Raw genomic sequence first — 20,528 nt, 5'->3', positions numbered from 1 at the left:
GAGGTGTGGTCAGGGATGAAAAAGATCACAGGCTTCAAGCAGAAGGAGGATCAGAAGGATGGAAGCCTGGACAGAGCCAATGAACTGAACACATTCAGTTCAGGAACAAGCTCAGCATCCTCCTCTCTTGCCCACAGCCAAGCACACATACCACGCTCCTTTGACCCAAGGCTGTCCTGACACACCTCAAATACTGTATCTACCACCTCAGTCATGGACCTTTCTTCTACATATTGGTCTTCAACCAAATCAGAAGATGCTGATACCTCCTTTGCCTCCCACCTCTGCGTCTCCAGAAGTCAGGTGAGGAAGCAGCTGGAGAAACTGACCGGAATAAGGCTGCAGGTCCAGATGGTGTCAGTCCCAGAGTCCTGAAGGTCTGTGCAGAGCAGCTCTGTGGGGTTCTGCAGCACCTCTTCAACCTTAGCCTGATCCAGGAGAAGGTTCCAGTGTTGTGGAAAACCACCTGCCTTGTTCCAGTGCCAAAGAAAACGCACCCATCAGTCCTCAATGACTATAGACCTGTTGCCCTAACATCCCACATCATGAAGGTCCTAGAGAGACTTCTGTTGACACACCTGACTAGACAAACAAGCACATATCAGGACCCACTGCAGTTTGCTTATCAGCGTGGACTTGGAGTTGAAGATGCCATCATACACCTGCTTCAGCAAACTCACTGTCATCTAGAAAAGGCAGACATCACTGTGAGAGTCAAGTTCTTTGATTTCTCCAGTGCATTTAACACAATCCAGCCTGATTTGCTTTGTCAGAAACTCCAGAAGACTCAGGTGGAGGCCTCAACAATCACCTGGATCAAAGACTACCTGACAAACAGACCACAGTTTGACAGACTGAAGGGTTATGTGTCTAACCAGGTGGTCAGTAGCTCAGGAGCACCACAGGGAACTGTACTCTCACCACTCCTTTTCACTCTGTACACCTCAGATTTCCAGTACAAAACAGACTCATGTCATCTGCAGAAATATTCAGATGACTCTGCAGTGGTCGGGTGTATCAGAGATGGACAAGAAGCTGAGTACAGGGAACTGATGGACTGCTTTGTGGCATGGTCAAGTCAAGTCAAGTCAGATTTATTTATAGAGCACATTTAAAACAGAAACTGTTACCAAAGTGCTTGGTGTGGAAACAATCATCTCATCTTGAATGTGAACAAAACAAAGGAGATGATTGTAGATTTCAGGAGGAACAGGAACAGGTCCAAACCTATTTCCATCATGGGAGAAGAAGTGGAGGTGGAGGAGAAATATAAATACCTTGGAGTTCACCTGGACAACACACTGGACTGGAAATGCAACAGTGAAGCCGTCTACAAGAAGGGACAGAGCAGACTGTACTTCTTGAGGAAGCTGAAGTCCTTCAGTGTTTGCCACAAGATGCTGCATATCTTCTATAAGTCTGTTCTAGAGAGCGCTGTCTCTTCTGCCATCATCTGCTGGGGGAGCAGCACCAGAGCAAGTGACTTAAAAAACGATCAACAAGCTCATAAAGAAGGCTGGCTCAGTTCTGGGGACTACTCTAGAATCTTTGGAGATGATTGTTCAAAGAAGGATTCTTCATCAAATGAAGAACATTATAGACAACCCTCAGCATCCTCTTCATCAGACTGTCATACAACAACAGAGTGTCTTCAGTCAGAGGCTTCTTCAGATCTGTTGTAGGACAGACCACTACAAGAGATCCTTCCTGCCCACAGCCATCAGCATCTATAACAACTCTTTCATGAAACCAGGATGATGAGTTACAACAACATTTAATTTCCCTCTGGGATTAATAAAGTATTTTTGAATTGAATTGAATTTAATTGAGTCCTAATTTCATACTATAAACATACAAATGTGAGCTGGAATGACAATAAAAAAAATCATTGAGTCCTTGAATTCTCATCACTGTTCAGATGATCAGTAAAATATCCTAAAGTGCGATTTTGATGTCCTTGAGCCACCAAATTAAGAGCCCTTTGAGTTGCATTAATTTAGAGCTGTTCAGTTTTCATGTCATAGTTCAACTAGGCTAAAACTCCTCACTGCTCCTGTTCGGGATTTTATTAACAGGTTTTCAGGACAGGTGTAATAGTAATGGTTTCCAACACTGACATCTTGACATCATACCTCTTAGCTCCTTTGTCTGTTGCTACCTTCGCCTTAAAATGGACTTGTGGAGAAAAAGTGGCAGGAAGACTGGGTTCTAATCTTGTGTGTGCAGCTGTGTTGAATTTTTTTTCTGCCTTAGTAGTGGGATTGTGTGCCATAGCACACACCACAAATCCTGGCTTTGTAAAACTAACATAAAACCTTTTCCAGGTCTTTGGGACTAGACTTTTAAGCTTAAATATGGTCTAAAAATATCTACAAAAATCAAATTGAAAACAGAAAAGCACTGGTGGTTTGTACTGTTGCCAAACAGCAGGAAGGTTACGGTTTAAATCTTGGAAGAACACTTTCAGAGTAGAGTCTGCTTGTTCTTTGTGTGCCAGTTTACTTTGGATACATGAACTTCCTCTCAATTCACCTGACCTTCATGTTGGGTGAACTGAGGATTTTGCTCAGCTGTTCACTTTGTGTTAGCCCTGTGATGGACTGATGAGCTGTTAAGGGGTACCTGCATCTTGCTGTTTGACAGCTGGGAGACCATGCAACCCTGAACTTAAAGCAGGTGTTTGTGTCTAACACTCTCGACTACATTACGGTTTCATCAGAAGCTTCCCACTTCACCAGGTTGTTACCTCGCTCACGAAGAAAGCAAATTCATCCATTTAATTCTAGTTTGTTTTTTTGTGAGACTTTTACTCCCAGCAGGATTTTCACTTTACTTTCCACTCAGTCAAAATTGTCAGAATACATGTTCGGCTTACCAAAGCTTTTTCCTGCATGTCTATTCCCATCTACAACAAGTATCCAAGTTATTTGGCCTGCCTGCTCAATCTTCACCTCCATTCCCTAGCTAGAATATTATTGAATTCTCCAAAATGCTTTTCCTTAGAAAGCTGTTTAATCTGGCCTTCACTGCTCTTTAATTCTCCTTTTTCTGCTGGACACCATTTATTTATTTAAGCCTAAATTCTTGCCAACACCTTTAAAACCATTCTCAGTGAGTGAGTTGCAGCTGGATCTTTTTTTTTTTCCTAAATATCATCAAATATAGTTGTTTTATATAAACCGTTGCATGTTAATTAGACATTTTAACAGTTAACTTCCTGCGAAAAGCCTAGCAGTGTGTTGGTGTGAAACTGAAAAACTATTCAAGACGCCAATAAATTCCAGTTCCGGTTCAGAACTGAATTCAAAATCTTACTTCTATGCTACAAAGCTCTCAACAACCTAGCTCCATCTTATATTACAGATCTTATTGTTCTGTTTTTTCCTAGCAGAGCACTTCGCTCTCAGACTGCAGGCTTACTTATGGTTCCTAGAGTTTCCAAAAGCAGAATGGGAGGAAGATCTTTCAGTATCAGATTCCTCTCTTGTGGAACCAACTTCCAGTTTCTGTCCGTGAGACTGACACATTATCCAGTTTTAAGACAGGGCTTAAGACTTTCCTTTTTGATAAATCCTATAGTTATGGTTGGCTTGGGTTTCCTGACCTATTCCTTATCCTATGTTGCTATATATAACCTTAGACTACTGGAGGACAAACTGACCTCGTTTCATCAAATGAATAGTTACATACAAATGAATAGTTTGTACTTGTAATTATTATTTCTTAACTTGTGGTTTCTGACTTTTTGTCTTTCCTCCTAGAGAAAAACCTGATGGTCTCCATCCTGGACCTGCCATTGTGTGTTTGTCTCTCCTTCCTGTCCTCTCGGGGCCAGCCGGTCAAAGCGGATGGACACTTGTCCTGAGCCTGGTTCTGCTGGAGGTTTCTTCCTCATGAGGGAGTTTTTCCTTTCCACTGTTGCCTCTGTGCTTACTTAGGATGGGAGACAGTGACAAAGTGAAAACTCAAAGCAATCTGCTGGCTCCTTCGATAAATAATGTTCTTAACTGACTTTTTATGTATGTGAATGTTTCTGTTCAGTGTTCTGAGACGACTTATGTTGTGATTTGGTGCTTTATTAAAAAAACTAAATTGAATTTTAAATTCTTGGTGGTAACTCAGATTTTGCCTCATCCTAAAACAAAAGTCAAACAACACCAACAGCAGAATTTACGACTGTTTTGCAGATCCCAAGACACTAAGTGAATACCCTTGTGACTCCCTCATGGAGCGTTCATAATGGCTCTCTGTTCCACCGTTTCTTGCATCTGTCCCAGCTTTGCTTGCGGTTTTCATCAGGTCAGCTTGTTCTTATGTCTCGTCTTATGAATCTGAAGGTGCCCAAAGAAAAGTGTCCTTAACAAACTGTTAATAAAGCATTTTGGCTTCAGCTGGTGGACAGAGATGACAAGAGATGAGATAAACTGAGAGGAATATGTAGATTAAGTCCCATATGCAGTTTGGAAAAAAATGGGAAACAAAATGAGAGACAATTACCCTTTTGTAGCTATGTCCATATGGAAGTATTTATACTCATCTGAAAAAGTGGAGTAGTTGAAAAGTTAAACACATAGTACTTGTAAGCTGTTAACCAACAGACAGTTGCCAAATGAGCTAGGGTCTTGTAGCCAAAAGCAGTGCAGTGTGACAATTAATAAATCCATGTAATCATCACTGCTAACACACTGCACCAAAAGTTCTCAGCTACAATATAAGGCAGGCCAAAGCCAGTATTCTCAAGGGAATCAGAGAAAAACAAAGAAAACACACAGAAAAGTTAGAAAACTAGCTCAACCACATGGGGGTGAGTGAATCAACCAATCTCAGGTTCATGCTACTGAGGAAAAGCTTCTGAATGTTCACAGGAAAGACCCAGGAGAGCACAAAGCAAAGGCTTACAGTCCTGGCAACCAGAATATGGAGATACACCAAAAGAGCTAAGGCCAAGAGGATAAATGGCCTCCTGTTTGTAACATTTCATTTTAGTTTGTCCCAACTCTGCAGTTTAGTAGAGTGACTGGAACTGAACCACAAATAGAGCAGTTACAAAAGAGCATTGGGAGAAAAAACAGGAACTAATACAACAGATATGAAAGAGAGATGAACACTAACAGCTTGGAAGTACCAGGGCTTAACGTGGCCAACAACAAATGGGTAAACCAAAATACACACAATAAAGAAAATAGACTTCATTTAGACTAAATTACTGTACTGACATCTCTCTTTGATTATTGTCTTTGAACAAAGCCTCAATAATTTCATCTAAAAGCAAAGGAAAAACAGGTGAGTTTTTTCTTCATAAAAACTTATCAAACCTATCACTACACAAGTTGACTTACATCCTGATGTTCTAACATGAGCAATATCCTGAGCAGAAAACTATCCCCAAAAAATCTGAGTTTTTTAAGAAAGCTACTGCAGATCAACTTAACACTAATAACCAAGGTCACCCTCGGATATTTGTAGCTCCGATAAGGCAAAACACTTAGTCATAAAGTCCAGTGTGAATTACTGCATGTGCAGATACAGCTCCCCTCTATGATCAGAAAGAATGCATAAAAAACATATGAGTACTCCGGTTTCCTCCCACAGTCCAAAAACATGCATGTTAGGTTGATTGGTAACTCTAAATTGTCCCTAGGTGTGAGTGAGAGAGTGAATGGTTGTCTCGTTTGTCTCTATGTGGCCCTGTGATGGACTTGCGACCCGTCCAGGGTGTACCCCGCCCCTCGCACAGTGATTGCTGGACATGGGCACCAGCGACCCCCGTGACCCAAAATGGAATAAGCGGGTAAAGAAAATGGATGGATGGATGAAAACATATGAGAAGAAAAAGCTAATTAACACACTGTTCCTACAGCAACCACAGGGATTGAACAGTCACACAGAAATCTGCAAACCTTTTTGAGTATCCCTAACGATGGGAGCTTCAAGGGGCTTGGAGGCAACGCCTTCCACACTGATTTGCTGACTCAGTCAACTGGCTTGGGTGTACCACGTTTTAGGGGTGTGGGTGTTAACACTGTGAGAGCAACATTTTGGCTGCAGTGGTGCCAGTGTCACTGAGCTGGTGAGCAGAACCCTCTGAGACAAAGGAAGGGCTACAAAAAGTAACATGTGATGAACGTTGAGAGGCCTAAACAATAACCTATTATACACACAAACTGGAAGTAGAAAGAAGCATATCTCTCTTCTAGAGCAAAACGTTGGATTCAAAGAAAAAACGAAACAGGAGGATGTGTGCACGTGTACAGAAAGTGACTCGTGTAGGTAAAATTATAATAAGAAACGGTTACACTAGCAGCGTTATCTGTGCAAAAAGTCTACTCAATCAGCAAATACTTGCTGTAAATATATAAATTAACTAATATTTCAGGTTTTGGTCGTTACATATTTATTTTGCTATTATTTAGTATTAAAAAACAACTTTTATATAGTTATTTTCATTTTCTAATAAACAGGCTTTTTCACAGATGTAGAAAATGATTATCTTCTGCCTCTTTGTTTAGCATTTGTGGTCAGTTTCAAGGTAGATACCATGCAGAGTTTAACACATTGGACCCTGGAAAAAATAGGAATCACAAGTCAAGTATGGAGTATTAAATTTCCGTCTTGCTGACTTAACTTATTACAGCAGCAAAAGTGAAGGTAAAAAAAAGTCTAGTCAACAAAAAATACATTAGAATTTGTTAGGTGCTATTATTTTGTGGATGCACACCTACTTTTATGATGCAAAATGTCTCAACACTTTTCGTTTTCATTTGACACATCTTAAATAAGATAAGGCTGGTTTCACTCTATCCATTTCATGTCAACTCACTCCAGTAGCTCATACAAAAAGCAGGTAAATTCAAACATTTAGAAAAGGCCTGAGTCAAGTAGGTTTAATGGAGATATTATGGGATCCATGACAACAGATGAAAACAAATTAATCTAAATAGGTATTGCATCACATTTCCTATGTATACAAGCAAACGACCCCAAAGTTAAAATTAGGCCTGTCACGATAAACAATAAATCAATTAATCACATGATAAATGAAAATTATCAACCTCGTTCACATTTATCGGCTTTATCATTTCTTCATGTCTCTCTTTCTACTGAAGACACTGGATGACAAAAGACTCAACTCCGCTGCTCTTCACTGATCCCTCCCTTTCCCTTTTCTTTAAAAAATCTGTTTAATGATCCAAAATTGCATTTTTGGATCGTTAAAAGCAGCTAAGCTGAGAAGCTAAGCTAAGAGCTAAGCTAACAGGCTGACCTCTGGAATAAACCTCAGTCTTGTTAAAGCTCCAAAATTCATGGTTGAAACATGTGCCTTCGTGTAAAAAGTTGTTTTTCTCTGCAAAAAGAAGCTGAGAAAAGTCCATGCTCAATAATCCAGGTATACAATCCAACAATTTTCAGTCAGGTCATTTGGACAGTTTCTGAGATGACCTGACTGAAAAATGTTGGATTGTATACCTGGATTACTGAGCATGGACTTTGTTGGTTTTGAACCAGTTTGACATGACTGTCGACGAGGAAGAGGGCTGGCACCGGAGGAGAGGGCATGCCAAAGACACCATCTTAGCACCAACATAAATGGTTTGTTCCACTTTGGAGTAAGCTGTTTGGGGGAAGAATCAGTTTTGTGTTATGCGTTTCCTTGACTTATGAAGCCTTCTGGATGGAAGGTGAAATGTTTCAGCACCAAAAAAACAAAGAAACTGTCCAGATGACCCGACTGAAAATTGTTGGAAGCTGAGAACTTGTTTACTGATTTTGTATTAAAAGCTTTGTGTGAAAAATGCTACGCTAAAGAGCTCAAATCCCCGAGCGTCTGCCATGTCACCATGTCAGCCCATGTCACGTCAAGGGCCCTCCCTCCCATTTTTCTTATAGCTCAATTACCCAGCCTTTGGTTCAAACAGTCTTATACTGCCATCAGGTGGTCAAAAAAGGTACTACACACCAAACAAATCAACATTTCTTCTAAAATTTGACAATTAATTATTGTTCAATTTCAAAAAATATTATTGTTTATCGCAATAATTTCTGAGACAATTAGCCGCCCAGAAAAATTTGTTATTGTGACAGGCCTAGTTAAAATCGTCTCAGCTTCTTGTTTAAAGTGATTATTCCTACACAGACTACCAAGTGAGCAACAACTAAATTTAAGGCTTTGCAAAAGTTTCATCAGTGGCAGGTAAAGGGATTTAAATCTGGCACCGAGGGTGACATTTTTAACACTGGCAGTTAGTTTATGTTGCCAGAGCTACAGAGAGCAGCAACTGCAGAAATGGATACAAAGAAGGCTACAGCAAACGGGAGCAGGAAAATCAAATAAGTCCTGAAGAGAAGCTTTGGATGCTACAAAGAAATTAAAAAAGAGATAAATAATGACAGAAAATAATATTATTGCTGCTTCATAAGCAATAGGCTTATCTGTCTTTTATCTTTTATTTAATGAGGGCATTTATTGAGAAAATGAAATGTTACCAATAATAACAGAATCAGTCAGTGAAAAGAAATGCAATACATTCACAAATCATCAGAAACTCAGGGTTTAAGAAAACAGCAGGATGATTATTTCCTGCTCAACCATCACCTGAGCCTAATGGTTCCTTGTTAATTGCCATTTTGCAGTTGTTAATCAAACTACAGTCATAAAATTGGCCCAGTGGTATTTTTTATCTTTAATAAGTATTTTACTACTAGTGATAAAAACTTAATTTGCAGTCTAGTCTTTCTGAAAATGCACAGACATTTATTTAGATTTAGTATTTATTCACTGTCTGTTTTTAAAATATCTTATTTTAGAGACTTTCTACCAAGAGTCTGGCTGAAAAAGAAATATGTAGTATTCATTATCCGACAGCCAGGACATCTTCCATAGTTACACATAAATTACTGATATATTCTTTATTTTTTAATTCGATTTTACCTCCAAAAGAAGAGATTGGTTTCTTATGACAGTCATGAGTGGACAAATCTTTTTCTCAGATGTTCTGAGATCTCACTTGTGACTTCGACAAAGATTGTCTGGCTGTCTTTTTACAAAAGTGTATCACTGTTAACCAGTGGTGGGATGTAACAAAGTACAAGTACTTCATTACTGTACTTAAGTACATTTTTCATGCATCTGTGCTTCATTTAAGTAGAGTTAAACATGGGTACTTTCTACTTTTACTCCACTACATTTTACATTAAGTATCTGTACTTTCTACTACACTACATTTCTATAAATAAATTTCATATGACCATATGTATAGTTTCGTCCCACCTCATGTCCCACATGTGATGTGAATGACAATAAAAATCCTTGTGTCCTTGTATAATGCATTGTATTAAAAGTTGCATTCACGTTGCATTTTTTTTATCTGTTCGTTAGTTTGAAAGTAACCAGTGGTGAGAGGGGAGTTGGTCCATTGAATCACTGCAAAGTGGACAGGCAACGTTGGACCCACCTTCAAGAAGAGCTGGACCAATGACGTATATTCTAGTTTATATATCTCTGAGCTGGACGCACCCACAGCACCACTAACACACCCAAAATGGATTCCACCACGGAGAGTCAGAAAGAAGATACGCACCACCATGGCCTTATTGAAAGACTATTGAAAGATTATTGAAAGACTATTGAAAGACTATTGAAAGACTATTGAAAGACTATTGAAAGACTATTGAAAGACTATTGAAAGACTATTGAAAGACTGTTCAGTACAGCAGGACAGATTTTATCTCCCAAAGATCCAGACTGGACTGAAAAAACTTTGAAAACCAACTTCTTCTGAACTTGAACAAGAAATTCTTGCTGCAATATTAAAATGTGTCAGTTCATGGGATGTTGGACAGGAGACAAGAGATGTCTCCAAATGTCTCGACACTCGGGTCCAAGTTTTGAAAATGGTGTCAGGAAGTTAAAATATTGTTCACTATTGACCCATTACAAGGTTTAGACAGTATTTTAACTAGTTGATGACAAACTGGAGTTGAAATGATCAGATATTCCTTGTTAGGTTTAATGCTCCTTTTTTCAGGCAGACAACTTTTACTTAAATGTGTTTACTGCAGTTAAAATGTCACTTTGGTTTACTTTGTGTTAAATAAAAACTTTCAAAGGTAAAATCATTCCTCTTTCTTATTTTGCTTAATGACATTTAACTCTGCACGTCATCCCTGAAATTCTGATATAAAATCACAAGTCCAAGTGTGAACGGTGTCACAGAGTAAACACAATAAAAACATGAATTATCTGCAGCATTGTTCATTAAAATGGCTCAACACTATTAATGTATTACAGAAAATATACATCTGGTAGGCACACTTATGCTATTGTAGACCATTGCATTAGTTAACACATTCAGCAAGTACTTTTACTTGTAATACAAGTATTTTTAAAAGCAAGTACTTACAGTATTTACTTTTACCTAAATAAAAACATTAATGTGGCACTTCTACTTTTGCTAGAGGATGTTTTTGTCTGTTTATTTGTACTTTTACTTAAGTACAGTGTTTTGAGTACTTTCTCCACCACTGCTGTTAACCATCTGTATGTCATGGCTCACTGGATGTCTGCTACAGTCTCTAAATCTTGTAACTGGATGCTTTCTCAGTGGGGGATAAACAGTAATATTCTTAAACTGGACGCTGTCAGATGCATACCCAACATGTTCTCTTAAAAGAAAACTAGGATTGCAGCAAGAAAATCAGTAAAAATGTCCTTGATCAGGCTGTATGTTCTGTTTTTTTTTTTTTTTACCTAGCTTCATCCTAACTGACAATGTATGCAGATGGGAAAATCATTTAGAAAACTATCTCGACATGATGGCCAAAGCCACAGAGCAGACACAAGGAAACGACAATGCACCAAACAAGAAGGAATTAGTCCCTTAGTGAGAGTTCACCAAACAGATCAATTAGATTCCAACCTTGAGAAGTTGAGGGGAAAAAACAAAAACGTCTGGCGCTCTTCGATCTGCCTTTCAAGATAAACACAATTTGAAAGAAAAGTGTTTTCTACCTGAGCAGAACTGAAATCAGATTATTCCAGACCGACATAACTCAGAAAGATTAGATTTCCATCATAAATTTTGCCATCCAGCCAGAAAAAAAAAGGCCAAGACTTCTCCCATTGGACACAGCTAAATCACAAAATCAATCTGTTTACACTGTACCTGATGCAGCTGTAGTGTTTGAAGGTGCTGGCTGCCTTTTGACATTCCAGACAGAGCTGAATCGCACCTGGATAGTCTTCCTCCTAAAAGAAGCAGAGAGGTCGTTTAGTGTCTTTTCCAAAAATACAAACTTTTCAGTGCAGTTTCATGTAAAACACAAAATTTTAAATTGGATCAAATGACACTTTAACAGCATTTATGTAAAAATAAAATGTGTCTGGGAACAAAACAAAATGTAGGCTACATGTGATGTCCTTTTGTATCTTGTTCCAATGTGGCACAACATTTACAGTATCTGAAAACAGTTGTCAGAATTTGTCAGACTTGTACGGCTGTCAGACTCATTTCACACACTTCGACTGACCTTTACAACAGACACGCATTTGTCAAACAATCTAGTATTAGTGTTGGTTTTGCTTTTAGTGCTGAATCTTCTCTGATGTTTGACCTTTCAAGTCCATTATGAAGTTTTCTGTATGTATGCATGTACAGTTGAAGGGATTACAATACCTCAAGCATCTCGCTGAGTCTTACATCTGTTCTTTGCTGTGAGGAAAAGAGCAAGAAAGGAAAAAACATATGAATACCACAAAGTATTAAGTAGATAACAGGCTCAGAAGCAGATCGTTTCTTTCCTGATGAGACAATGCTAGTAATATATGGGAGTTTTAATGATTATTTGTGCTAATATCACTTGCACATGTGTGATTGTGAGTATTTCAAAGTGAATCCGTTCAATTCATGGCAACAGCTCTGATTATTCCTGCAGTCAGCATGCCAAATGCACGCTCCCTCAAAACCTGTGACATCTGTGGCATTGTGCTGTGATAAAACTGTACAAGTTAAGAGTGGCCTTTTATTGTGGGCAGCCTAAGACACACCTGTGCAACAATCCTGCTGTCTAATCAGTAGGAGTGCACCGATTGCAGTTTTCTGGCCGGTCACGATTTCTAAAACGTCTGACCTGCCGATACGATTTTGTTTTATAAGCGACACTGTCCGGTGTTATAAGGTCACAATGCATCTTCAACTTTCCAATATTATTTTGTTGAAAAACATACCCTTGAACATCCTAGAAACAATACAAACTGGTTTTAACTGGCCATGAGGTAGTGCTCTGAAATATAAATGAAGTTTAGACAGCTGTTGTTAAAACTAAAAAAAATTGATAAAATTGGTTTCTCATGCAAGAATCAGCCGATTTCCGATTTCCCAAAATTAAGAAAATTGGTGCCAATTAATCGGCCGGCCGATTTATCGGTGCACTCCTACTAATCAGCATCTTGAAATGCCACACCTGTGAGGTGGATGGATTATCTTCACAAAAGAGAAGTGCTCACTAACAGATTTACACAAATTTGTGAACAATATTTGAGAGAAAAGACCTTTTTGTGTAGGTAGAAATTTTATTAAGTCTTTGAGTTCAGCTCATGAAAAATGGGAGCAAAAACAAAAGTGATGTGTTTATCCAACATTTTTCAGTCAGGTCATCTGGACAGTTTATTTTTTTGTGCTGAAACGTTTCGCCTTCGATCCGGAAGGCTTCATCAGTCAAGGAAACACAAAGCAAAACTGATTCTTCCCCCAACAGCTTACTCCAAAGTGGAACAAACCAGTTTTGTTGGTGTTAAGATGGTCAATATTGACTGGACTGACATATTAATTATTGGACTGACATATTAACTGGACTTTACATCTCAGGAGAGAAGTTTTCTGGGTGTTTTCTGTACAATGAAATTCATTTAAACAACAAATAAATGCAGTTTAGAGTAGAATATTTCATGTTTTTTAAAAATGTAACTTTACCAGGGTCTTGATGGTCCTTAGGGACTTGAGTAGACCTGTCAGCAGTTGTCGCCTCCTCTGATTGGCTAACAGACCCAGGCTGGCCTCTGTGAACCCCTCCTTTGCGCCTCGTAGTTGCCTTCACACACAAAGTCCAGGTGGGGTTTACAGTTATTTACAGTTTAAGAATTTTTAAGACAACTTGAACAAAAACGTAACATAAGCAAGGTTACATCAAGGTTGTTAAGGAAGGTATGTACCAGTAGATATTTGGCAGCTCTGGCAGACATTCACATAGAATAAACAAATAATTTTCACTTGGGTTGTTGTAAATGTGACTACAACAGATGTGATGAACAGCTGTTTTTCTTGTCTAAAGATGAATATCATGTATTCAGAATATGCCTTGATATGGTTTTGTTTTTGTTTTCCTTGTAGCTGCGCTCCCTGCAGGGGTCGCCACAGCGAGCGAACCCAATCATTTTACACCAAACGGCCTTCCTGACGAAACCTGGGATCAAACCTGCAGCCTCAAGATTATGAGTCCACGGCACTGACCACCGAGCTACAGCAGCCTCTGCTTTCCCATCTTTGTGTGTTAGAATAATTTTGCTTTGTTTTCATTTTCTACCTAAATTATTCACTCATGCACACTAATCTGAATGATTTCCACATCGCATTATTGTTTTGTTTTACTTTGATTTAATTAGACGTGTAGTGAACTAGGCCTGAGGTCAAATCCTGACCTTAAGGACCTTATGGGACAGAAACTGTCATTTCATTGATTTGAATCCAGAAATACAGGTTGACCCATCCTGAGACTTTCTTTCTTGAATTAATCAAGTGAAAGAACACTACTTTCTATTATCATTACTATTTTACAAATGTTTGATAATCAAATTGTGTTAGTTCAAACCATTTTTAAATGTTGAAGTGAACTACTCATTTTTAAATCAACTGTGAAACAGTAATAATGATTGTTAATCCTCATTCAAAGTAGAAATCAGGTTAATGATGCATTGTCTGATTTTCTGTCTTCAATGAGCAAGTTGTGTAAGTTGGTCAAAGTTCAAGTTTCGGTCAACTGCAAGTTTACTGAAAAAGAAATGTCATGTTTAACTTTTTCAGGCAGATACTAGAGAATTGACTCCACGAAGTCTGAGTTCTTCATAATATCTTCTGTCTGTTCTTAAACAATCTAATCTTTTTCCTTGACTTTTTAATAACACCTTACATCACAAAACACACCTCTGTTGGTCCATCGACCAATCAGAAAGTCCTCAAATGAACCGGAAGTGACCCTTTTTAAAAGGTGCACCACTTCCTAGTTCTAAAACTGGTTCCAGCTCCAGTCGAGTTCTGGAGAGCTCAGTAGTTCTGAGAAGTTCTCGGCAGTTCTGGGAAGAACGCTGAGGAGAACGCTGAGAGAATGCTGTGAGTTGGTTCCGAAAGTTCCAGAGTTCAGAAGGCTGGAATTCAGGATGCTGGAGGAAGAAAAACAAGCTGAACGAGAGAAGATCAGGGAATTATGAAATGTCTGTTCTGGATGATCTCACGACTCCTGAGGTTTAGCTGTTCTTACGGAGACGCTGGAAGAGTTGAAAGGAAAGCTCTACACCAACGCTGAAATTATCATCTGCAAAGGTAAAAGAGTCGATCCCAACCAAAGTGTACCGTGGGTCAAGCTGGTCTAGAAGGAGCGTGCTGTTCTGGTATAACAGACAAATTCCCTCCCCATCTCTCTCAACTTAAACTTCATTTTCCATCTTTAAACTCTTCTATCTGCTAGCAAATTAATCCAGATATTTTTAGAAATGTCTGTGGTGAAGCAACGGAAAATCATGGCCGTATGGTTTTCCTGATTGTAAAGCTGATTAATTATGTTGTTATTTTCAATTTTTGCCAATTAATGTAAATGTGTGATGTGTTAAACTTGATTCTGTTAATAAATGACCACGTTCATTTTGATGGGTCAAAGATAATTAACGTCTCACGTTACATTTTTAATAATTCAATGCACGACATTATTCAGTCCAGAAAAATGAAAGAATCCGTTTAATTTATGAATATATACAGCATATGTTCATCTACAGACGTAATATTGCTCTTTAATAACTTTCTCATATGGCGTGTCTCCCTTTTGGTCATAGAAACGGGACTACAGGGCTTGAGAGTGAATTGAGGACTTTGTGGACAGGCTGCATGCCGCGTGGCTTCAATGCTTTCTGAAGTCACAGTTGCATTTGGAGTTGCAGTTGCAGGTGAATGCCATTCCCCTGCACTTTCACCACTTCTCAGAACCATTCCCACTGTGCTATCAAAGAGAGATGAAAACCATCTATTTCAACAGATGGGGGCTCTATGAGAGGAAATCATGGTTATGAGACAAGCACTTGGTAATCAGATGCAGAATGAACGAGCTGTTTGAGAAACTATTCCAGAGTCGGTTGCATGTTACAGAACATCATTACCTCCTTGCATTAGTGCAAATGACTGCTGCCAGCTGCAGGTTGGTCTGTAAGGCCGTCACCCTCTCCAGTTCCTGTGAACATAAACAATGACTTGAAACACAAATTGCAATCATTAAAACAAAGCAGCATTATGTATTTATATTTGTCATTAGAAAGAGGCAAGATACGGCTCTAATATCATTTCAGACAACTCATCTCCCCTAAACATTGCAAAGATGCAAACAGCTGTTCTCACACTTTGATCCAAGTATCTTTCAGTGCACATATCTCTGCTGTGAGCTGAAAAATGATATTAGCACGGTAGGGGGCAAGTTTCCCCTGCCAAACTCACAACTTAAGGGTTCAAGAGAATATTGTTTAAAACAGAAAAACCAAAGAGATCCTTTCTTTAGAGCTGTGACATTTAGAGGAGCATCAATGAGCACTCTGCTCTCAAGAGTTCAGAAATGATCCCACTTCAATGACCTCTGCTGAGCACAAACATAACTCTGGGCTGACATTTCTTGTCCTCTTTGTGCTTTTATTTTCTTGATCTGCCAGATGTAAAGCCTGAGGTGTGGTAACATGCTTGTTTGATCTCATTTTTCAACATTAAATCAACCCTTCCAAAACAAAACAAAAAACAGGCCCAGTGTTTTCAAAAAATAATTTATAACATTGTCAAATGAAAAATAATCTTTTGCCAACGGAATATGGTCTGAGGAAATTCATTTTCACGGTAATAATAAAGCAACAACAACAGTAAAAGCAGCACTTCAGCTGTGGGCAAACCAATCTGACCTCATGATCTTGAGTGCTGACGAAGATCTCGATACGTCTCGAGAATTTTTCTAAAGGTTTATTAAATGGAAAGAGTTTTCTCTAAAGGAATAAAAACCATGTGATGCAAAACAGCCAGATGTTGGAACACTGGTCCAAGAGAAGAATCAAACCAAAAACAGCTTCAAGCAGGTAAGCTCCATGCCCGGGTTGAATGTACACTATAGTTGCACAAAAATTTAGTATTTAAAAAAAAGCTGCCTATATCAATAAGTTGTTTGTTTTACTTTTAATCATGAAATAATTTCACAGATTGAGAATTACAACAATGTCAACACCTTACAAAAGTCCACAGAAACTTTAGTAGTAGGGAGGCGGCTGTGGCTTAGTGGTTAGAGCAGTGGGGGTTCGAATCCACCAGCAGGCACATGCTGGTGTCCCTGGGCAAGACACTGAACCCCTCATAGCCTCCAATGTGTGTCCCATCAGTGTCTGAATGTGATCTAAAGATCTGATTAGTTTCTTTAGAATGATTTGTTCAATTATCTTTGTAGAGATCTAGTAGAGTGCTGTATGAATGGGTAAATGAGGACACAGGTTGTAGTGTAAAGCGCTTCGAGTATCTTGATATAAGATAGAAAGGCGCTATATAAGTACAGTCTATTTACCATTTAGTACTGCATTTGCGATTCTTGGAAAATTTCAAATTATTGTAAGTCGTTCAACCCTGAAAACCACAACAACCCAAGTTGATACAACAATAATGACACACAAACGCATCAGAAATGAACAATCTGGGTTTGCACCATACATTGTTGAACATGCCAGCCTTGCAACTGTCCTCACACCCCTCAGCTCACAGTACATTTAAAATAAAGAGCTTAATCGCTTTAAAATATATAAATAATAGTACTGATAATATAACTAAGCCTGTTACAATAACAAATTTTGCTGGGCCATTGTCTCAGAAATTATTGCGATAAACAATAATATTGTTTGAAATTTGACAATAATATGTAATTGTCAAATTTAAGAAGAAATGTTGGTTAATTTGTTTTGAGTGTATTACTTTTTTGACTACCATACGACTGTTTGAACCGAAGGATGGATAGTGAGGGAGCGAAGAGCGTGTCTCTTTAAGAAAAATGGGAGGGAGGCCCCTTGACGAGACATGAGCTGTCTCTCTTCGGTTCTCAAAATGGCGGACGCTCTGTGTGGTCTGAGCTCTTTAGAATAGAATTTGTCACACAAAGCTTTTACTAAAAATCAGTAAACAAGTTTTCAGCTTCACAGTGGCGCAACTGGTAGAGCTGCTGCCTCTCTGCGAGCAGGTCCCTGGTTCAAATCCCGGTCCGGGGGCCTTTCTGGGTGGAGTTTGCATGTTCTCTCCATGCATGTGTGGGTTTTCTCCGGGTACTCCAGTTTCCTCCCAAAGACCAAAAATATGCATGTTAGGCTGATTAGTAACTCTAAATTGTCCCTAGGTGAGAGTGAGAGAGTGAATGGTTGTTTGTCTCGTTTGTCTCTATGTGGCCCTGTGATGGACTGGAGACCCTCACACAGTGATTGCCGGACATGGGCACCAGCGACCCCTGTGACCCAAAATGGAAGAAGCAGGTAAAAAATAATGAATGGATGGATGGATTTTGGAGCTTCGACAAGACAGAGTTTTTTTCCCCAAGCTCAGCCTGTTAGCTTAGCTTGTAGCTTAGCTTTTCTGCTTAGCTGCTTTTAATGATCCAAAAATGTGATTTGGGACAGTTAAAATGGATTTTCAAGAGAAAGGGAGGGGTCAGTGAAGAGCACTGGAGTTGAGCCTTTTGTCATCCAGTGTCTTCAGTAGAAAGAGAGACACAAAGAAACGATAAAGCTGATAAATGAAAATGAGGCTGATAATTTTAATTTATTAATTGTTTAATTGATTAATTGATTTATTGTTTATCACAACATGCCTAAATATAACAATCATTTCATAAAAACCCTTTTTAACTGAACAAACAGAAATAACCACCAGGCATCCAACAGTTTTCATGTAGCATCAGATAAAACCACTAAATATTTACATGTACCCCTTCAACAGTTACTGTTCCCCTGTTGACCCCTAGCCTTCCTGTGGGACATAAACTTATAAACATTTATACAGAACTAAATAACTTTCATCCAGGCAGCAATTCCCATATCAAGTCTTAAAAACCAATACACTTAGGAACCACAGCAGCGTTTGTAGGGCAGTTAGCATTGCATTAAACCAAAAAGATGACCTTGTCTACTAAAAAGTGGGAACTGGCCGTATGTTTTACCAGGTCCAACTGAAAAATAATTTAATAAACTGAAACCAGCTGATAGAATTTCATGCTGCAAGCGTGGAGACACATCTTCAGCTTGAAGTGCCATTAATAACTGCAAACCTCTGCTATGTTAAAACTCACCCATAGGTTCGCACTGAGGATGCACAAGCCATATATGGTACAGGAGTCAGTCACACAGCTAAAATCTTGAACTTTTTAACCATCAAAAAACAGAAAAAATAGCTTGTAAATAAACAGTCAATTAATATTTGCAGATATGCATATCAATAAGACTAGTTTTATTCATATGAATATTGGATATTGGTTTTAAATTTACAACAAAAGCGTACCAATATGTAAATCTAGCTTAAGAAAAAGTCATTTATTTCACTCTCCACCAGGAACTAATCTCCTCCAAGCAAACTCACATTATGCAGGACAATCTCCATTCAACCTGCGACTGCCATTATCAACACACAGCAGTTAAAAAAACAATGATCTCCTCGTAAAAGCTGGAAACACTCAGGGCTTCTGATTTGTGCACAGACATACTGGAAAAGGATTACACAAACACCCAAGCATATGGGTGGAAACACACAAACACACAGCCATCGAGACACTGGTGCTGAACATGATGAGGGCTCCAATGTTTGCCTGAAGCTCCCTCCAATGTGGTGTTACATCACAGCTTCGAGGTGTCTGTGAGGTACACTTTAACTGAGCGACAGCCAGTTAAAGCAGCTTAGCCTGGATGAAAGGAGAAGTGGTACCTGCACACAGTGATGGGCTGGAATGTCTGGTCAGACTGGTTTTAACATTCAGAGCTTATAGACATGACTGCACTAACCTATAAAGACAGTATGTCATAAGGGAGCTTTTTTCCAGCCTCCATTATTCATGTATTCATAAGAGGTCCATGCTGTGACCCTTCAGCACATGGGCTATGCGCTGCCTCCTTCTACCTAACTTTACATTAAAATGATGCTTCTGTTGGGGCTCTGCCTCACCTTGTTATATTTAAGCCATTAAAAAGTTAAATTAAATGTAATTTAGGTCACATGACTGCATGATCTGACTAACAGTTACGTTCAGTTTAGTGTGTTTATTTTTTCCATATGTGTTACCTTAACGTTAACTGAACCGATGTACAGACAGTAATCACCTTTTCACATTATTTTATTTTGACCAGTTTGTTGTAAATGGAAGGTGATCCCAAGTGCTGGGCACATCTTAAAACAACTGAAGCACAGCAAAGGTCAAAGAGGATGATGATAACGCTCACTTGGATAACAGTATTGTTTATATTAATAATCTAGTCAACAACAGCACAGTTCCACCCTTTTGTAATGGTTTTGAGTGATCTAGTCAGAGCCAGTTGGTAAAATGCCTTTACATTTTCCAGCTAGACAAACGCACTCCTTGCCAAATATCAAAGTCAGTGTCTGATGGCTTTGTTCTTAAACATTTTTAAACTGATGAAATAAGAGTGGGACATTTATCAGAAGTTTATTGCTGTTGACATTTTAGTGGTTCACAACCTAAACGCGTGTTTAATTAAAGGATGAGTGATATATCAAATATACACAAGCTGTAAACAAATATCCACTGTCTCTGAATGATTTAAAGCTAATGTTTGTAGTTTTTGAGATGAGTGTTTTTTCTAGACTGGAACTGAACAGGGAATGAAGTAAACCTTAATGGTATTTGTGCAAGATATTCAAGCACATGGCAGTTACATGGTGTAAAAGAACAGAGGGTTTTTATTACATGTCCGAGGTGGCACAGAGTGATGGATCCTAGTGAGCAGAAGGAGCAATTTTATACAGCACCAGGTGCAGAGGCAAAACCAGGGGGTGGCCAATGGTGGCCTTGGCCATCCGAGATTAATCAGTAGCCACCCAAATCATTTGAGGAAACAATATTTTTCAGCAATATAAAATCTAGAAAGCACAGTTTCCTCAAATGACAGGGGTGAACAGTTTACACACACACACAGTCACACACACACACAGTCACACACACACATATATATATATATATATATATATATATATGTGTGTGTG

General features: G+C 38.8%; 1 protein-coding gene across 1 annotated transcript in view; it reads right to left on the bottom strand.

Moving 5' to 3' along the window:
• vps50 (VPS50 EARP/GARPII complex subunit) overlaps nt 1-20,528 on the bottom strand; it is a 154,239-nt gene that overhangs the window by 92,065 nt on the left and 41,646 nt on the right. The window contains exons 5-8 of the mRNA XM_037693617.1: nt 15,419-15,489; nt 12,969-13,086; nt 11,673-11,708; nt 11,163-11,245 (exon numbers count right to left, since the gene is read on the bottom strand). Coding sequence (XP_037549545.1) covers nt 11,163-11,245; nt 11,673-11,708; nt 12,969-13,086; nt 15,419-15,489 — 308 coding nt within the window. The remainder of the gene's footprint in view (nt 1-11,162; nt 11,246-11,672; nt 11,709-12,968; nt 13,087-15,418; nt 15,490-20,528) is intronic.

The sequence above is a fragment of the Nematolebias whitei genome, chromosome 19, assembly GCF_014905685.2.
Source record: "Nematolebias whitei isolate Nwh7 chromosome 19, NemWhi1, whole genome shotgun sequence".
NCBI lineage: Eukaryota > Metazoa > Chordata > Actinopteri > Cyprinodontiformes > Rivulidae > Nematolebias > Nematolebias whitei.
The sequence above is the reverse complement of the archived record's forward strand: the minus strand, read 5'-3'. Positions and strand labels throughout refer to the sequence as shown.